The 19,682-nt window shown below is 43.3% G+C and overlaps 1 protein-coding gene across 1 annotated transcript in view; it reads right to left on the bottom strand.

The window, feature by feature from the left end:
* Positions 1-19,682, bottom strand: part of LOC309553047 (uncharacterized protein) — a gene marked incomplete at both ends in the record, with an annotated part of 178,394 nt that overhangs the window by 32,370 nt on the left and 126,342 nt on the right. Inside the window, 1 exon segment of the mRNA XM_082253946.1 lies at positions 500-1,496. Coding sequence (XP_082110072.1) covers positions 500-1,496 — 997 coding nt within the window.

Genomic DNA, 19,682 nt, shown 5'->3' with positions numbered 1-19,682 from the left:
TTAAGGTCTACGTCAAGATTCAGTCCTCCAGGCTGGAGTGATTCTAATTGGAATATCCACTTCGTTTCATTTTTCGAGATCTTCCTAGTTTTGTTCTCTCCCCTCCAGTGGGCTTTGATGGTATCGATGCCGTAAAATAATAGACCTTTTGGGTTTTTATGTGTTTCAAGAAAATGTCTTGATAGGCCATGTTTAGGGAAGCCATTTTTAATATTTTTTTATGTGCTCTCTAATACGTACATACAATGGCCTTGTGGTTCTCCCCACATATTGTTTGTGACATGGGCACTCTATGACATATGTCACATGTGTACTGGAGCAGGTAATTAATTCATTGATCTTGAACTTTCGTTTGTTAAAGCAAGATCTGAATTCTGTCATCTTCCTTGGTTGTGTTGTGTTGTTTTTGCATGCTAAGCATTTCCTGCATCTTATAAATCCTTTTAAATCTGGAAAAATGTTTATAGATTTGGGTGGGTCCACCACATTGTGGACTAACCTGTTTCTAAGTGCTGGTGCTTTTCGATATATGAACTTCGGTTGTCTGGGTAAGATTTTTGCTAGCGTCCTGTCTGTTTTCAAAATCGGCCAGTATTTTTTGACGATTTTCTCCATTTGTCTGTGTTGTTGGTTAAAACCGGTAATAAAGGCCATATCAAATGTGTTATTGTTATCTCTAGGTTTTTCTTTTAGTAATTCGTCTCTCTTCATATTTCTAACTTTCTCCTTTGTGGTCTCCAGTATTTTCTTATTATATCCTTTTTCGATAAACTTCTCGGTGAGTGTATTTGCTTGTATGTCATACTCCTCGATTTTTCCGCAATTTCTTCTCAGTCGCATGTATTGTCCTTTGGGTATATTATGTTTCCACTTAGGATGGTGGCAACTTGATGTAGGGATATACCCGTTTTTATCTGTTGGTTTGAAAAAAGTGCGTGTGCTCAGTTTCCCATTGTCTTTAAAAATTTGTAAGTCTAAAAAGTCTACTTGTGTTGGATCCTGGTGTCCCGTGAATTTGATGCCGTATTGATTGTTATTTAGCTCATTAATAAAGGTGTCTAGTGTATCTTGGGGTCCTTTCCATATCATAAAGATATCATCTATATATCTACGGTAGAAGCTCAGGTGCGGTCTATGGGTGGAATAAATAAGTTCCTCTTCCAACAGGTTCATAAATAAGTTTGCTACGCTTGGTGCGTATCTCGCTCCCATCGCCACTCCCTTGGTTTGGACATAGAAATCCTTTGAGTGCCAAAAATAATTGTGGGACATGGCCAGTTGTAACCCCTCTAAAATATATTTTATCTGTGTTTGTTTAAAATCTGAATCTAGATGTAGTGCTCTTTTCACCCCTTTCAGACCATCCTGTTGCTTAATGCTAGTATACAGTGAATTAGCATCCACTGTTACTAAAAAACACTGCTCATCTACTTCAAGGTTTTGTAGTTCCCTAATAAGTTGTGCACTGTCCTTTAGGTAGGATTTCCCTTTTGGTACTAAGGGTTGGAGATATTTGTCCAGATACTCTCCCAGTCTGGAGAAAAGGGAATCTACCCCACTAATGATGGGTCTGCCCGGAGGCTTCTCCAGTAGGGTTGAGCGAACACCTAGATGTCCGTGTTCGACGGGTTCGGCCGAACTTTAAAAAAAAGTCCGGGTCCGTGTCCCGGACTTTTACCGAACTTTTCCCGGACACCGAACCCCATTGAAGTCAATGGGGACCCGAACTTTAAGGCACTAAAATGGCTCTAAAACACCAAAGGAAAGGGCTAGAGTGCTGCAAATGGCAGCAAAACGTAATTAAGAGCATGGCAAGTGCTCTGCAAACAAATGTGGATAGGGAAATAACTTAAAACAACAAAAAAAAAACAGAAAAATAAAACAATGTTCTTCTTCATCTCTGAAGGACGAGGCCCATATGGAGTAGGAGGGAGGTTGAGGTGGTGGTGGATGTGGCGGTGACATAGGCGTGCGCACAGGGTGTGCTGGGTGTGCCTGGGCACACCCTAATCACCTAGGGCACATAGCATTGCCAGTGAGGAGATGGGAAAGATCTCCCTGGGACCTGCTCTGCTCTATTTCTCCTTGCCTACAGGTACATGGCCCCGATACATTACTCTCCCTGCTGGCAAACACATGCATGTGTATTTCAACTTTGGGGTGCACACCTTAATGCAATAGGCTGCGCACACCTATGGGCGGTGTAGGTGGAAGCGGCGGTGGAGGAGGACCAGGGCCGGATTAACAGCATCATGGGCTTGGTGCTGAGGATTTTGAAGGGCCTTAAGGGCCGTGCCTTGCCATGCACCCAGAGGAGGAAGGGTGCAGCCATGCATGCCTAATTCAACATGGGATGCTGTCTCTGAAGCCCATAAACACATCCATGCATCGCCAACTGTCCCTCCTTGTCCGGCCTTCACGCTGTGTGGGGAGGTTCTGAGGGTGCTGCCTGGGGAAGCGAGCATAGAAGCCAGACTTCTGTGTTTACAAGTGACAGAAGAGCGGTAACAGTGAATATGGCCAACCCGGGGCCTATATAAAAGGTAGGGGCCTGGAGCTGCAGCTCCAATAGCCCCTACATTAATCTGGCCCTGAGGAGGAGGACGAGGTAGCCAACACTGCTTCTTTTCAAAAATTTTAAATGAGGGTACACCCCAAAAGAGTGAGAAAGAGCAAAAATGGAACAATGGGTGGGTAAGGTCGGTATCCATTGCTATTCTGCATAAGGTACGGAAAAGTCCCGTGGGATCCATGCCTGGTTCATTTTAATGAACGTGAGCTTGTCCACATTGTCTCTGGACAGGCGGCTGCGCTTGTCTGTTATAACGCCCCCAGCCGTGCTAAATACCCGTTCAGATAATACACTGGCTGCAGGGCACGCCAGCACCTCCAAGGCGTAAAGGGCAAGCTCAAGCCATGTGCCCAATTTGGAGACCCAGAAGTTGAAGGGGGCAGACCCGTCATTCACTACATGTAGGCGTGTGCACACATACTGCTCCACCATGTTGGTAAAATGCTGCCTCCTGCTAAGACGTTCCATCTGAGCTGCTGGTGCTGCTGTTTGTTGTGGCGTGCTGACAAAGCTTTTCCACATTTCGGCCATGCTAACCCTGCCTTCTGAGGTGCTGGCGGTGCCCTGGTTGCGTTGGCGACCTCCTCCTCCTCCTCCTCTGCCTTGTGCTTCCACTGTGGCCCCGCTGTCAGATGGGAATGCCAGCAGCATGGCGTCTACCAGCGTGCGCTTGTACTCGCGCATCTTGCGATCGCGCTCCAGTGAGTGAATTAAGGACGGTACGTTGTCCTTGTAACGGGGATCCAGCAGCGTGGCCACCCAGTAATCAGCACAAGTTAGAATGTGGGCAACTCGGCGGTCGTTGTGGAGACACTGCAGCATGTAATCGCTCATGTGTGCCAGGCTGCCCAGAGGCAACGAAAGGCTGTCCTCTGTGGGAGGTGTATCGTCCGTGTCCTCTGTATCCCCCCAGCCACGCACCAGTGATGGCCATGAGCTGGCCTGGGTGCCACCCTGCTGTGAACATGGTTCCATCTCCTCCTCCAGCTCCTCCTCCTCCTCATCCTCCAGAACTGTGCCCCTGCTGGACAATTGCGTCCCTGGCGTTTGCGTGTGCAGGAACCCACCCTCGGAGCCCCTTGCGAATGACTGCCCTGAAAGCCTTGGAAATGTTACCTCTTCATCCTCCTCCTCCTCCTCATCCTGTGCCACATCCTCTTCCATCATCGCCCGAATTGTTTTTTCAAGGAGGCATAGAAGTGGGATAGTTAAGCTGAGAACGGCGTCATTGCCACTGGCCATGTTGGTGGAGTACTCAAAACAGCGCAACAAGGCACACAGGTCTCGCATGGAGGCCCAGTTAAATTAAATAGCGGAATAGAAAATATGATCCAAAAAAAGTGTATGTATATCACACGTACACAACCACACTGGGCCCCAATTACTATTGTTTGTACCCCTAAAAGGCTAGATGAGGAGTAGGGGGAGTATGGAACAGGCAGCACCCTCAAACCTTCAGAAGTATGAGATGAACCCCAACAACTTGGAAAGGTGGATCTCTCTCACACGTACCGACACAGACTATCCCGCAATTCAATTGATCCTCAAAGGTTTTTATTGAATAGCGGAATAGGAAATATGATCAAAAAAAGTGTATGTATCTCGCACGTACACAACCACACTAGGCCCCAATTACTATTGTTTGTACCCCTAAAAGGCTAGATGAGGAGTAGGGGGGGTATGGAACAGGCAGCACCCTCAAACCTTCAGAAGTATGAGATGAACCCCAACAACTTGGAAAGGTGGATCTCTCTCACACGTACCGACACAGACTATCCCCCAATTTAACTGATCCCCAAAGGTTTTTGATTAAATAGCGGAATAGAAAATATGATCCAAAAAAAGTGTATGTATATCACACGTACACAACCACACTAGGCCCCAATTACTATTGTTTGTACCCCTAAAAGGCTAGATGAGGAGTAGGGGGGGTATGGAACAGGCAGCACCCTCAAACCTTCAGAAGTATGAGATGAACCCCAACAACTTGGAAAGGTGGATCTCTCTCACACGTACCGACACAGACTATCCCCCAATTTAACTGATCCCCAAAGGTTTTTGATTAAATAGCGGAATAGAAAATATGATCCCAAAAAAGTGTATGTATATCACACGTACACAACCACACTGGGCCCCAATTACTATTGTTTGTACCCCTAAAAGGCTAGATGAGGAGTAGGGGGAGTATGGAACAGGCAGCACCCTCAAACCTTCAGAAGTATGAGATGAACCCCAACAACTTGGAAAGGTGGATCTCTCTCACACGTACCAACACAGACTATCCCCCAATTTAACTGATCCCCAAAGGTTTTTGATTAAATAGCGGAATAGAAAATATGATCCAAAAAAAGTGTATGTATATCACACGTACACAACCACACTAGGCCCCAATTACTATTGTTTGTACCCCTAAAAGGCTAGATGAGGAGTAGGGGGAGTATGGAACAGGCAGCACCCTCAAACCTTCAGAAGTATGAGATGAACCCCAACAACTTGGAAAGGTGGATCTCTCTCACACGTACCGACACAGACTATCCCGCAATTCAATTGATCCTCAAAGGTTTTTATTGAATAGCGGAATAGGAAATATGATCAAAAAAAGTGTATGTATCTCGCACGTACACAACCACACTAGGCCCCAATTACTATTGTTTGTACCCCTAAAAGGCTAGATGAGGAGTAGGGGGGGTATGGAACAGGCAGCACCCTCAAACCTTCAGAAGTATGAGATGAACCCCAACAACTTGGAAAGGTGGATCTCTCTCACACGTACCGACACAGACTATCCCCCAATTTAACTGATCCCCAAAGGTTTTTGATTAAATAGCGGAATAGAAAATATGATCCCAAAAAAGTGTATGTATATCACACGTACACAACCACACTGGGCCCCAATTACTATTGTTTGTACCCCTAAAAGGCTAGATGAGGAGTAGGGGGAGTATGGAACAGGCAGCACCCTCAAACCTTCAGAAGTATGAGATGAACCCCAACAACTTGGAAAGGTGGATCTCTCTCACACGTACCAACACAGACTATCCCCCAATTTAACTGATCCCCAAAGGTTTTTGATTAAATAGCGGAATAGAAAATATGATCCAAAAAAAGTGTATGTATATCACACGTACACAACCACACTAGGCCCCAATTACTATTGTTTGTACCCCTAAAAGGCTAGATGAGGAGTAGGGGGAGTATGGAACAGGCAGCACCCTCAAACCTTCAGAAGTATGAGATGAACCCCAACAACTTGGAAAGGTGGATCTCTCTCACACGTACCGACACAGACTATCCCGCAATTCAACTGATCCTCAAAGGTTTTTATTGAATAGCGGAATAGGAAATATGATCAAAAAAAGTGTATGTATCTCGCACGTACACAACCACACTAGGCCCCAATTACTATTGTTTGTACCCCTAAAAGGCTAGATGAGGAGTAGGGGGAGTATGGAACAGGCAGCACCCTCAAACCTTCAGAAGTATGAGATGAACCCCAACAACTTGGAAAGGTGGATCTCTCTCACACGTACCGACACAGACTATCCCCCAATTTAACTGATCCCCAAAGGTTTTTGATTAAATAGCGGAATAGAAAATATGATCCAAAAAAAGTGTATGTATATCACACGTACACAACCACACTAGGCCCCAATTACTATTGTTTGTACCCCTAAAAGGCTAGGAGTAGGGGGAGTATGGAACAGGCAGCACCCTCAAACCTTCAGAAGTATGAGATGAACCCCAACAACTTGGAAAGGTGGATCTCTCTCACACGTACCAACACAGACTATCCCCCAATTTAACTGATCCCCAAAGGTTTTTGATTAAATAGCGGAATAGAAAATATGATCCCAAAAAAGTGTATGTATATCACACGTACACAACCACACTAGGCCCCAATTACTATTGTTTGTACCCCTAAAAGGCTAGGAGTAGGGGGAGTATGGAACAGGCAGCACCCTCAAACCTTCAGAAGTATGAGATGAACCCCAACAACTTGGAAAGGTGGATCTCTCTCACACGTACCAACACAGACTATCCCCCAATTTAACTGATCCCCAAAGGTTTTTGATTAAATAGCGGAATAGAAAATATGATCCCAAAAAAGTGTATGTATATCACACGTACACAACCACACTAGGCCCCAATTACTATTGTTTGTACCCCTAAAAGGCTAGGAGTAGGGGGAGTATGGAACAGGCAGCACCCTCAAACCTTCAGAAGTATGAGATGAACCCCAACAACTTGGAAAGGTGGATCTCTCTCACACGTACCAACACAGACTATCCCCCAATTTAACTGATCCCCAAAGGTTTTTGATTAAATAGCGGAATAGAAAATATGATCCCAAAAAAGTGTATGTATATCACACGTACACAACCACACTAGGCCCCAATTACTATTGTTTGTACCCCTAAAAGGCTAGATGAGGAGTAGGGGGAGTATGGAACAGGCAGCACCCTCAAACCTTCAGAAGTATGAGATTGTGTTCACTGTACCCCACAAAGATTGAGTTCACTGCACCCCACAATGATTGTGTTCACTGCACCCCACAAAGATTGTGTTCACTGCACCTCACAAAGATTGTGTTCACTGTACCCCCCAAAGATTGTGTTCACTGCACCCCACAAAGATTCTGTTCACTGTACCCCACAAAGATTGTGTTCACTGCACCCCAAAAAGATTGTGTTCACTGCACCCCAAAAAGGATGTTGTTCACTGCACCCCAAAAAGGATGTTGTTCACTCCACCCCAAAAAGATTGTGTTCACTGCACCCCACAAAGATTGTGTTCACTGCACCCCAAAAAGATTGTGTTCACTGCACCCCAAAAATGATTTTGTTCACTGCACCCCAAAAAGGATTTTGTTCACTGCACCCCAAAAAGGATGTTGTTCACTCCACCCCAAAAAGATTGTGTTCACTGCACCCCAAAAAGATTGTGTTCACTGCACCCCACAAAGGATTTTGTTCACTGCACCCCAAAAAGATTGTGTTCACTGCACCCCAAAAAGGATGTTGTTCACTGCACCCCAAAAAGGATTTTGTTCACTGCACCCCAAAAAGATTGTGTTCACTGCACCCCACAAAGGATTTTGTTCACTGCACCCCACAAAGATTGTGTTCACTGCACACCAAAAAGGATTGTGTTCACTGCACCCCAAAAAGATTTTGTTCACTGCACCCCAAAAAGATTGTGTTCACTGCAGCCCAAAAAGATTGTGTTCACTGCAGCCCAAAAAGATTGTGTTCACTGCAGCCCAAAAAGATTGTGTTCACTGCAGCCCAAAAAGATTGTGTTCACTGCAGCTCACACACAGAAAAATGGATGTGGATCACTGACACCTGCCTATCTCCAATCCCACACCACACAGCAATATCGATTGTAGTTTGTAGAACACAGTTTCCCTAAAATTCAGCAGACTCTGTCCCTAACAGGATTGAGAAGAGATCGTAGATCAGGATTGAGTGCAGACCCCACCCCCCACACAGCAATATCGATTGTAGTTTGTAGAAGACACTGACCCTATAATTCAGCAGACTCTATCCCTAAAATGCCTACAACTCGCCCTGCCTAAACACTCCGACCTGTCCCTCAATTCTATCCGGACACAAATGGTTTTTTCCTGCCTATCTTTCCCTAATCAGCAGCCAGCACGTTGATGTGTGCTCTGTCCCTGAATCTAAGCAGCATAATGACGCCGCTGCGGCTGCCTCGAACTTATAAAGACTTGGTCACATGCTTCAGACGGCCAATCACAGCTACTGAGACATTTGCAGGCATGGCTGGGATGGCTTAAGGCACACCAGTTAAACGATTGTTGATTGGCTGTTGAAAGCCCGCCATGAAAAGAGCGCCAAAGCATGCAAAACCCGGAAATAAAACGACCGAACACGGATTTTTACCCGAACATACAGTAAAGTGTCCGTGTCCGTGTTCGGGTACAAAAAATCCAATTATTCGGTACGAACACGAATAATACAGTCCGTGTTCGCTCAACACTATTCTCCAGTTTTTTGTGGATCTTCGGGAGGTAGTACATCACTGGTGTCTTAGATGAGGACGGGAGTAGGTATTTAGCTTCTTTGTCAGTGAGTATGCCTAATTTTTTACCTTTCTCTATATACCCTTTCAGTTTCTCTCTGTATTCTCTCCTAGGATTTGTTCTCAGTTTCTGGTAAGTATTTGGTGTAGTTATTAAATTGTTCATCTTGGATTGCACTTGTGTTTTGATTTATTTGCTTCATAATTTAAAAGGACACCACAATTTTTGTGCTGCCGTTTCTTTTGCACAGCTGTATAGCAGGAAGATCAATTTGATCATTTTCACTTTTTTACACCTTTGCACGTGTATATATATTTTTTTTGGCAGCTATATATATATGCACTTTAATTTGCACTTATATTTATTAGAATTTTTTACGGTGATATTTATTGATTGTGATGATATGGTTACCTATTTATGATTGGTTATTTTAACTAATTTTTTATCATTTCATCATTGCACTCCTGATATTCACTATTGCACTTTTCTTGTTGCACTTTATACCCACTGATTGTACGCATTGTATATATACGCTGGTTTTTATAAGTTTTAAGATTTTTTGATGTTTTGATTTACATATGGGACACTATTGATTTTACACATAGATTGACCTAGTTTATCTCTACTTTCTGATATTGCTCCACTATTGAGGGAATTGGTGATTCCTATTTGCTGAGAGGCATATTGAGTCCATGGAGTATTTTATATTTTGCCCTAAGTTTTGGGAAGGTGACAATTTGTTTTTTTTTTCTTTTTACACAAAGTTGTCACTAAATGATATATTGCTCATGCATTCCATGTGTATATGTGGAATGAGACCCCAAAATACATTCTGCTGCTTCTCCTGAGTACAGGGATACCACATGTATGAGACTTTTTGGGACCCTATCTGTGTACTACCTATCACAGTTTTGAAGGCCATGAAATGCCAAGATAGCACAACCCCCCCCCCCCCAAATGACCCCATTTGGCAAAGTAGACACTCCAAGCTATTTGCTGAGAGGCATGGCGAGTATTTTGCAGCTCTCATTTATTTTGGAAAATGAAGAAAAGAAAAGGAAAATGTATTTTTTTCCCTCTTTTTTCAATTTCCAAAACCTTGTGACAAAAAGTGAGATCTGCAAAACACTCAACATGCCTTTCAGCAAATAGCTCGGAGTGTCTACTTTGCAAAATGGGGTAATTTGGGGGGGTTTTGTGCTATCTTGGCATTTCAGGGCCTTCAAAACTGTGATAGGTAGTAAGGAGTGAAATCAAAAATTTACGCACTTGGAAAGCCTAAAGGTGGTGATTGGTTTTCGGGGTCCTGTACGCGGCTAGACTGCAAAAAAGTCTCACACATGGGGTGATTGAGAAATTTACGCCCTGTGAAATTCTGAAGGTGGTGATTGGTTATCGGGGTCCCATATACAGCTAGGCTCCCAAAAAGTCTCACACATGTGGTATCCCTGTACTCAGGAGAAGCAGCAGAATATATTTTGGGGTGTAAATACACATATGCCCATGGCATGCGTGAGCAATATATCATTTCAATGACAACGGTGACGGTCAATGGTGATCAAATACCTACAAAAGAAAGCTCTGTTTGTGGGAAAAAAGGACATAAATTTTGTTTGGGTACAGCATTGTATGACTGCACAATTGTTAGTTAAAGTCGCGCAGTGCCAAGTTGAAAAAAGTGGCCTGGAAGTTAAGCAAGAAAATCCTCCGGTCTAAAAGTGGTTAAGGGGACCCCCCAGGCACAATATTTAAAGGAAATTTTCATTTTTTTGTTTCACTTATGGGAACATTAAAATCACTTCTCCTGTAAAGAGGATAGTTTTAAAAATTTTTCTTGCATTGGTACATGTCCCCCAGGGTAGTACCCAGGTCCCCATACAATTTTTATGGCAATATGGCTTGCATATAAGCCTTTACAATGAGGACTTTTGATTTTTCATGTTTGTGTCCCATAGACTTTAATAGAGTTTGCATGTTCGCTAGAACTTTTTTTCTGTTCGAGATGTTCTGGTGTGAACCGAACAGGGGGGTGTTCGGCCCATCACTTCTATCCAGCAAGGCTGCATGCTTAACCACTTGCTGACTGCCTACCGCAGATATACTGCGGTAGGCTGGCTCGGCTGCGCAAACCCACGTATGGGTACGTCGGTTCGCGGGAATGCTCCTGGGAGCTCCTGCGTGCGCCGCCGGAGGCGTGCACCCATCCCCATTAGGAAGCACGGGACCAGTGGCTGCGATAGCCACCGGCACTCGCGATCGCTACCCGCTGAGAGAGAATGGTGGTCTGCTGTTGTAAACACAGCAGACTGTTGTTCTCTCTGGAATGATCACAGAGCGCCTGTGATCCTCCTATTTAGGATCACAGGTCTCTGTGTTGATTCCACGAGTCCCTCCCCCATACAGTTAGAAAACACTCCCCTAGGCTCACACTTATGCCTTTGATCGCCCCTGGGTTAACCCCTTCCCTGCCAGTGTCATTATTACAGTAACAGTGCATATTTTTAGCACTGATTATTGTAGTAATGTCACTGGTCTCCCCAAAACTGTCAGTTAGGTGTCTGATCTGTCCGCCACAATGTCGCAGTCCCACTAACAATCGCAGATCGCTGCCATTACTAGTAAAAAATATATAATGAAAAATTACAGTTTGTAGTTTGTAGACGCGATAACTTTTGCTCAAACCAATTAATATATGCTTATTGGGATTTTTTTTTTACCAAAAATATGTAGCTGAAAACAAATTGGCCTAAAATGATGAAAAAATTTGAATTTTACATTTTTTTTTATAGGAAATGTTTTATAGCAGAATGTGAAAAATATATTTTTTTTTTTTTTTTCAGAATTGTAACTCTTTTTTTGTTTATAGCACAAACATAAAAATTGCACAGGTGATAAAATACTACCAAAAGAAAGCTCTATTTGTGGGGAAAAAAAGGACATCAATTTTATTTGGGTACAGCATCGAATGACTGCGCAATTGTCCGTTAAAGTAACGTAGTGCCGAATCGCAAAAAATGGCCTGGTCAATAAGGGGCTAAAACTTTCCGGTCCAGAAGTGGTTAAATAAGGGTCCAGGTTCAGACTGAACGTTGTTGGTGTTCATTTAAGCCCCAGATTTTAAGCCAGTTTGGCAGGAGCCAAACATCATATATAATAGTTCACTGCTACTACATACAGTGCATCCGGAAAGTATTTACAGCGCTCCACTTTTTCCACATTTTGTAATGTTACAGCCTTATTCCAAACTCGATTACCTTCATTATTTTCTTCATAAATCTTCAAACAATTCCCCATAATGACAACAACAAAAAAAGTTTGTTTGAAATCTGGGAAAATTTGTTAAAAATAAAAGAACTAAAAAATCCCATGTACATAAGTATCACAGCCTTTGCCATGATACTCAAAATTGAGCTCAGGTGCATTCTCTTTCCACTAATCATCCTTGAGATGTTTCTACAGCTTGATTTGAGTCCACATGTGGTAAATTAAATTGATTGGACATGATTTGTAAAGCCACACACCTGTCTATATAAGGTTCGACGGTTTAGAATGCATGTCAGAGCACAAACCAAGCCATGAAGTCCAAGGAATTGTCTGTAGACCTCCGAGACAGGATTGTATGGAGGCACAGATCCGGGGAAGGGTAGAGAAATATCCCAATGAGCACATTGGCCTTTATCATCCGTAAATGGGAGACGTTTGGAACCACCAGGACTCATCTAGAGCGGGCCGTGCGGTCAAAGTGAGCTATAAGGGGTGAAGGACCTTAGTGACTAAGAACCTGGTGGTCACTCTGACAGAGCTTCAGCATTTCTCTGTGGAGAGAGGAGAACCTTCCAGAAGAACAACCATCTCTGCATCACTCCACCAATCAGGCCTGGATGGTAGAGTGTCCAGACAGAACCCACTCCTCAGTAAAAGGCACATGACAGCCCACCTTGAGTTTGCCAAAAGGCCCCTGAAGGACACTCAGACCATGAGAAACAAGATTCTCTGGTCTAAAGAAACAAAGATTGAACTCTTTGGTCTGACTGGCATGCGTAATTTCTGGAGGAAACCAGGCACTGCTCATCACCTGGCCAATACCATCCCTACAGTGAAGCATGGGGGTGGCAGCATCATGCTGTGGGGATGTTTTTCAGCGGCAGGAACTGGGAGACTAGTCAGGGTTGAGGGAAAGATGAATGCAGCAATGTACAGAGACATCCTTGATGAAAACCTGCCCCAGAGCGCTCTGGACCTCAGACTGGGGCGAAAGCACACAACCAATATAACAAAGTCGTGACTATGGGACAACTCTGTGAATGTCCTTGAATGGCCTCAGCCTGGGCCCAGACTTAAACCCGATTGACTATCTCTTGAGAGATCTGAAAACAGCTGTGCACTGACGCTCCCCATCCAACCTGATGAAGCTTGAGAGATCCTGCAAAGAGGAACGAGAGAATCGCCCAAAAAATAGGTGTACCAAGCTTGTAGCATCATACTCAAAAAGACTTGAGGCTGTAATTGGTGCCAAAGGTGCTTCAACAAAGTATTGAGCAAAGGCTGTGAACAGTTTTGTACATGGGATTTTTTTTTTGTTTTTTGTTGTTTATAAATTTGCAAAGATTTCAAACAAACTTCTTTCACATTGTCATTATGGGATGTTGTTTGTAGAATTTTGAGGAAAATAATGAATGTAATCTGGTTTGCAATAAGGCTGTAACATAACAAAATGTGGAAAAAGTGAAGCGCTGTGAATACTTTCCAGATGCTCTATATGGCAGCTTCCTTTTTCTGCTTTCAAGGCTGTTAAGGAACTAAGTGTTCTTCTCAACCAGTAATGTCATCCAATCCCATTCATTTACTGACTGGGAAATGTAAACAAAGTGGCCTGGATATTAAACCACTTGCCCCCCGGAAGATTTACCCCCCTTTATGACCAGGGCATTTTTTGCTTTTTGGCACTGCGTTACTTTAACTGACAATTGCACAGTCATGCAATGCTGTTCTCAAAAAGAAAATGGTATTATGTTTTCCCCCCACAAAACACTGGGTTTTTAATTTTTTTCACTAAAAACGAAAGACCAAAAATTTAGAAAAAACAAAAACCCAATACATTTTAAACTTCTTAAATTTAGGCCAATATGTATTCTGCTACATATTTTTGGTAAAAGAAAAATCCCAATAAGCGTATATTGATTGGTTTACACAAACATTTTAGCCTCTACAAATGATGGTATATATATATATTGGAATGTTTGGTTATTTTTATTTTATTTATACTAGTAATGGCGGCAATCAGTGACTTATAGCGGGACTGTGATAGTATGGTGGACAATCTGAAACTGACAATTTTTGGAAACCAGTGATCAAAATATTTACACTGTCACTGTACTAATGGCACTGGCTGGGAAGGGGATAAACATTTGGGGCAATCAAAGGGTTAAATGTGTGCCTAACTAGTGTTTGTGTGTACTGCGTGCTGCTTTTTCTAAGGAATGTGCCGGATTTTTCCCCTGCAGGGAAACAAAAACCGATATATCCCAGCTGAAAGGACAGAACTCTGTATTGTTTACATAGACAGAGCTCTGTTCAGTCTTCCTCCTCTGATCAGTGGGTGCTGGCGGCCATCCATTGGCCATGACCCGCTTATCGGCTGGTGCTGTGACTAATCACAGAATAGCCGGAGCGCCAGAGGTGCGTGCATGTGCCCCCTGCCGGCAATGCAGAATCACATATACATGCATGATTCTGCGCAGAACGGCCGTCCTGTAGCAGTAAAGCTGCATGGACCAGTTGGCAGGTAGTTCAACAAAAGGCGTGAAGTTCCTCATAATTCACACCAGACCCTTCAGGTCTCCTATGAATTTTAAAGCGAATCATACAAAAACACATTGTAGGGTCCCCAGGAAAAATTCTATACCAGACATTGGGTCAGGTATGGATCTTCAGGAGGAATCAAATACAAAATTCATCAAGAGAGAAAAAAGTTGTTTTTTTTTTGGTTTATGAGACAATGTTTCTGTAGCACCCTCCTAGGTAGGTGCTAGTGAGAGAGTATAGTTTTTGGCTCTATCTGCCTATCAGTGGAGCAGCAGACAAATCTATATTGTTCTCGGCTTATTGGAGAGCAGGATCTGTTAGTGAGGTCTGCCTATTGTGCTCAGTATGCGATTCATTCTGTCTAGAGAGTGTTTCACACTTGTCCAATAGGGAGGCATGTTGGACAATGGGAGGAAACCTGACAAATGGATGCATAGGCTTTGGTATAGTCCTGGTGATTGGCAGGGGAAGGTCACCTCGGTGCATTCTAGGATACTGTATAAAAGCCAGGAGCACATGTGCTGCGGGGTCTTTGGCTGGTGAGCAGAGTCCCGGAGGGAGGGTGACGGCTGCCTCCTCCTCTGTAGCAGTGGCACATGGCCTCAGGAGGTCGTCCTAAGGGGCAGAGGAGTGGAGCTGAACCCAGAGGTTCAGGAGAGCTGACTGAGGGGGAGACACTGGAGACTCTGGAAAAACAGTATTGTGAGTACAGGGGTTCGTATCAAGGGGCCTGACCTGAGGGGTGCCACCCCAGGAGTAGGATAGTCAGTGGACCGGAGTCAGCAAGCAAGAAGGAGGATACTAAGGAGAGTGTCCTGAAGATAAAATCAGTTCATCAAGTCATCTGGGAAAGAGACTAAATTAAATTTACCTCAGTGGCAAGGTGGATCAACAGCCTGGCTGTATCAAGAGATAGAGGTCCCCAAATCTTGTGCATAGTTAATTCAGAGTATCCCACTATTCCCATCTCCCATCCCTAATTTATCAATAAACACAAAAACAACTACATACCCCTGGACTGTTTATTGAATGAGCCAAGAAGAAAAGTGAGAGACTGTTAATGTTAAAGTTGCGAATGGTCGCCCAGGGGGACCCGTAAGTGTGAGATCCAGCAGTCCTCAAGGGGGCAGTGCTACATTTCATTGACATTCCAAGAGGCCAGGACAATAAGGTCCCTTTGACATGGGTTTTCCGATCAGCAGAGTTGTATAAAGTACTCAAAACCCATACTTGATTAAAAGTGCAAGTGCTCGATCAAAAAGTGACTTGAGTAGAAGTGGAAGTGCTCGAACAAAAAGTGACTTAAGTAGAAGTACTAAAGTATTCAACATTTTTTGTATTAAGTATTGCAAGTAGTTTTTGCTACTCAAGTACTGAAAGTAAAAGTACCAGTAGTTTTGAAAAAAAATTGCTACTCAAGTACTGAAAGTAAAAGTACAAGTACTGTGTTATGTAGTTATTAAGGAAAGAAGTCAAAAGTTTGAACATCATATTGTTTTTTATTATTTCAAATGCAGCTTTTATTTATACATACAGTAGCTTTTATTTTCGTATGCGCTGATAATACACACGTTTTGAGCTTCATGAAACCTGCCATCTACTGTTCTGGCAGTGGTAATTTTTAGGCTACGTTCACATCTTGGCGTTGCTAATTACAGGCGTTTTTTAGGCGTTTTTTCAGGCGTTTTTATGGGCGTTTTTGCAGGCGTTTTACAGGCGTTTTTTGTGCAGGCGTTTTTAGATTGAATAGAAACCAATAGAAAACGCCTGTAATCTGCCCAAAAAGAAGCTCATGTACTTTTTTGAGCGTTGGGCGTTTTGCTAACAGCAACAAAACGCTCAGATGTGAACAGGGGCCATTGAAATGAATGGGATTTGTCTTGTTGGGCGTTTTGAGAGCTGATTCTAGAGCAGAAAAACTCCCCAAAAACGCCCCAAAACGCCTACATGTGAACGGAGCCTGATAATTGTAATGAGTAACTATGAAGCACAAAAAAAAAATATCGGAGTAGAAGTATTGAAATCATTGAAAAAATGTAGTGAAGTAAAAGTGGAAGTAGGAGAAAAAAATTCTACTCCAGGAAAGTACAGATACCGCCTTTTCGGTACTTAAGTACAGTAGTGAAGTAGTTCTACTTAGTTACTATACATCTCTGCCGATCAGGTCCACCATGTAAACAGACAACAAAGTGTAAATGGACAATAAAGCCGTACATCAGGCTGCCCATGGACCTGTCACAGGTCCGCCTCTGTCCACTGCCAACAAACTGAATGAGCATAGATGATAAAACAATGACATCCATCCCGTTCAGTTCGGATTCGGCCGAGGATCTGTCCACAGAACCCTGCTGAGTATAGTGGACTTCGCTCCGTGTGAAAGGAGCCTAACACAACACAACACAATGCAATATTTTACTTCTTGTGAAGAAAGGAAATATCTGCATTGTATTTACAGAGGGAATAGAGACTGGCCTGACTGAGCTTAGTAAATAAGGTGAAGGTGTGTTCACTATAGTCCTGCAATCTTGTTGAACAAAAACACCTTTCCTTTCTCATTTCTCTTCCTCATGATTTGGTACAATGTGCAAGCAGCTTCACAGTGTTGACTAAGCTTGGTCAACATTCACTGGGCAAAAGTCTCCACTCCAAAAGTAAACCCACACCTACATCTACTGATAATGTTTGTCTGGAATAAAGGATTTAGTGGTTGATTGTGTATGACCAATCACCTGTTTAATACTCGGAGTGTGTTGTCTGTAGATATCACCAAGGAGACTCTTAGATTGTGCTAGAAGGCCAAATCAATGCGTAAGATTGGTCCAAATGTATATACACTCAACAGCCACTTTATTAGGTAGACCTGTTTAATTCATTGGTAACACAAAGTGCTAATCAGCCAATCACATGGCAGTAACTCAATGCATGTAGGCATCTAGATGTGGTAAAGACAACTTGCTGAAGTTTTAACTGAGCATAAAAATAGAGAAGAAAGGATATTTAAGTGACTTTGAACGTGGCATGGTTGTTGGTGCCAGACGGGCTGGTCTGAGTATTTCTGGGATTTTCACACACAACCATCTCTCAGGTTTACAGAGAATGGTGGGGAAAAGAGAAAATATCCAGTGAGTGGCATTTGTGTGGAGGAAAATGGTTGATGTCAGAGGTCAGAGGAGAATAGGCAGACTGGTTCCAGCAGTAATTCAAATAACCACTTGTTACAACAAAGATATGCAGAATAACATCTCTGAATGCACAACACATCGAACCTTGAAGCAGATGGGCTACAGCAGCAGAATACCACACCGGGCGCCACTCCTGTCAGCTAAGAACAGGAAACTGAGGCTACAATTCACACAGGCTCACTAAAATTGGACAATAGAAGATTGGAAAAACATTGCCTGGTCTGATGAGTCTCAATTTCAGCTGTGACATTCAGATGGTAGGGTCAGAATTTGGTGCATGGATCCATCCTGCCTTGTATCACCGGTTCAGGCTTGTGGTGATGGTGTAATGGTGTGGGGCATATTTTCTTGGCACACTTTGGGCCCCTTAGTACTAATTGAGCATGGTTTAAATGCCACGGCCTACCTGAGTATTGTTGCTGACCATGTCCATCCCTTTATGAGTACAGTGTTCCCATCTTCTGATGGCTCCTTCCAGCAAGATAATGCACCATGTCACAAAGCTCAAATCATCTCACCGTTGGTTTCTTCAACATGACAATGAAGTTATTGTACTCCAATGGCCTCCACACTCACCACATCTCATCCAATAGAGCACCTTTGGAATTTGGTGGAACGGGAGATTCGCATCATGGATGTGCAGCCAACAAATCTGTGGCAACTGCGTGATGCTATCATGTCTCTTTTCCCAGAGAGTGCAGCAGGAAAAGGAACAAGCTCTTACAAGAGCTTAGTGATTATTCAAGGGAGTATGAAGAGCATGGCAATCCCCTGTAGCAGATTCCCCCAATAAGAGACAGGACTCTAGATTGAGGGTGAAGTAGAACTCCTTTATTGAACAAGAAACAGTCTTTTATACACTTAAGAAGTATGTCAGTCACTACATGAACAATGACCCGAATATTTACCAAAAACATTACACAATGGTTAGCTAACGAGGTACAGCTGAATCATGGCTAATCCCATCTACAGTGCCTTGCAAAAGTATTCATTAACATACTAATTAACTCAGTTCACTTAAACCAGACTGGAAGACCAGACTGCCGGCAACAAGGCTAGAACAAAATATAATCCACATTTATTAGAAGTGTAAACACAGAGTAAATCAGCATAATTACAAGGTGTGGAAGACAGGTGATTGAGCTGATGATATTAGCATCTGCTAGGAGTCTGACTATGTGAAGTCTTATTGGCAATAGGCAGCTAGGCCTAGAGTCCCAGAGTCTTCATATATTCCCCGAGATACACTGTTGACAAACACTACTGTCCCACTTGAAGCAATCCAAACCATTAAATCTCTGTCCCTCACTCCCAGCGATGGTAAACACTGTCACAATCCCCCTCTGGGTGCTAGAAGTCGGCTACTGGGTGCAAGCTAAAGGAGACACTGGCTAGTGTCTTGAAGAGTCAAGGTTCACTGAGTTCCTTTAGCCACAAAGGGACTTGTTCATACCATACAGGCACTGTAAAACAATTCCCTAGACTGGTCATTGAAGATAACGAGCGGAAGAGTGTGTGCACCTGACTGAGTGTAAATACCCTGTAAATGGCTGTAAAGTAATCAGTGGGAGGCACGGGCAAACCAATACCCAAGCGGCTCCTGTGGGGGGTACCGATACATCAATATGGACCAAGATCTCTGAGGAATGTTTCCAATACCTTGCTGAATCTATGTCACGATGAATGAAGGCACAAGGGGGTCCATCTCAGTACTAGCAAGGTGGAATTAATAAAGTGGCCAGTGAGTGAATGTTTTCCTGTTTGGTTTAGTCTGTAATATTAATACTGCATTCAAGGAAGTTATGAAAGTCACAAATGACTGCAGTTCATTAATTATTAGTATATCAATAAATGTATTTTATATTAAAAACACAAGCAGTGTAAGTACCAGAACCTCACCTTGTATCAGCTTCTTGCAGTCCCTATGAAGCAGAGCTTAGACTGGGAAAAGAACAGAACAAGGAGCCAGTTGGTTTTGCTGCAGTGCAAGGAGCACTCTGATAGGAGGAGGGAGCAGAGTCACAGAGAGATGAGCCTATGGGGTTGATTTACTAAAGGCAAACATACTGTGCACTGC

This window comes from Pelophylax lessonae, assembly GCF_965119305.1.
Source record: "Pelophylax lessonae genome assembly, chromosome: 4".
Classification (NCBI taxonomy): Eukaryota; Metazoa; Chordata; class Amphibia; order Anura; family Ranidae; genus Pelophylax; species Pelophylax lessonae.
This window is presented reverse-complemented; position numbering and strand designations above follow the sequence as displayed.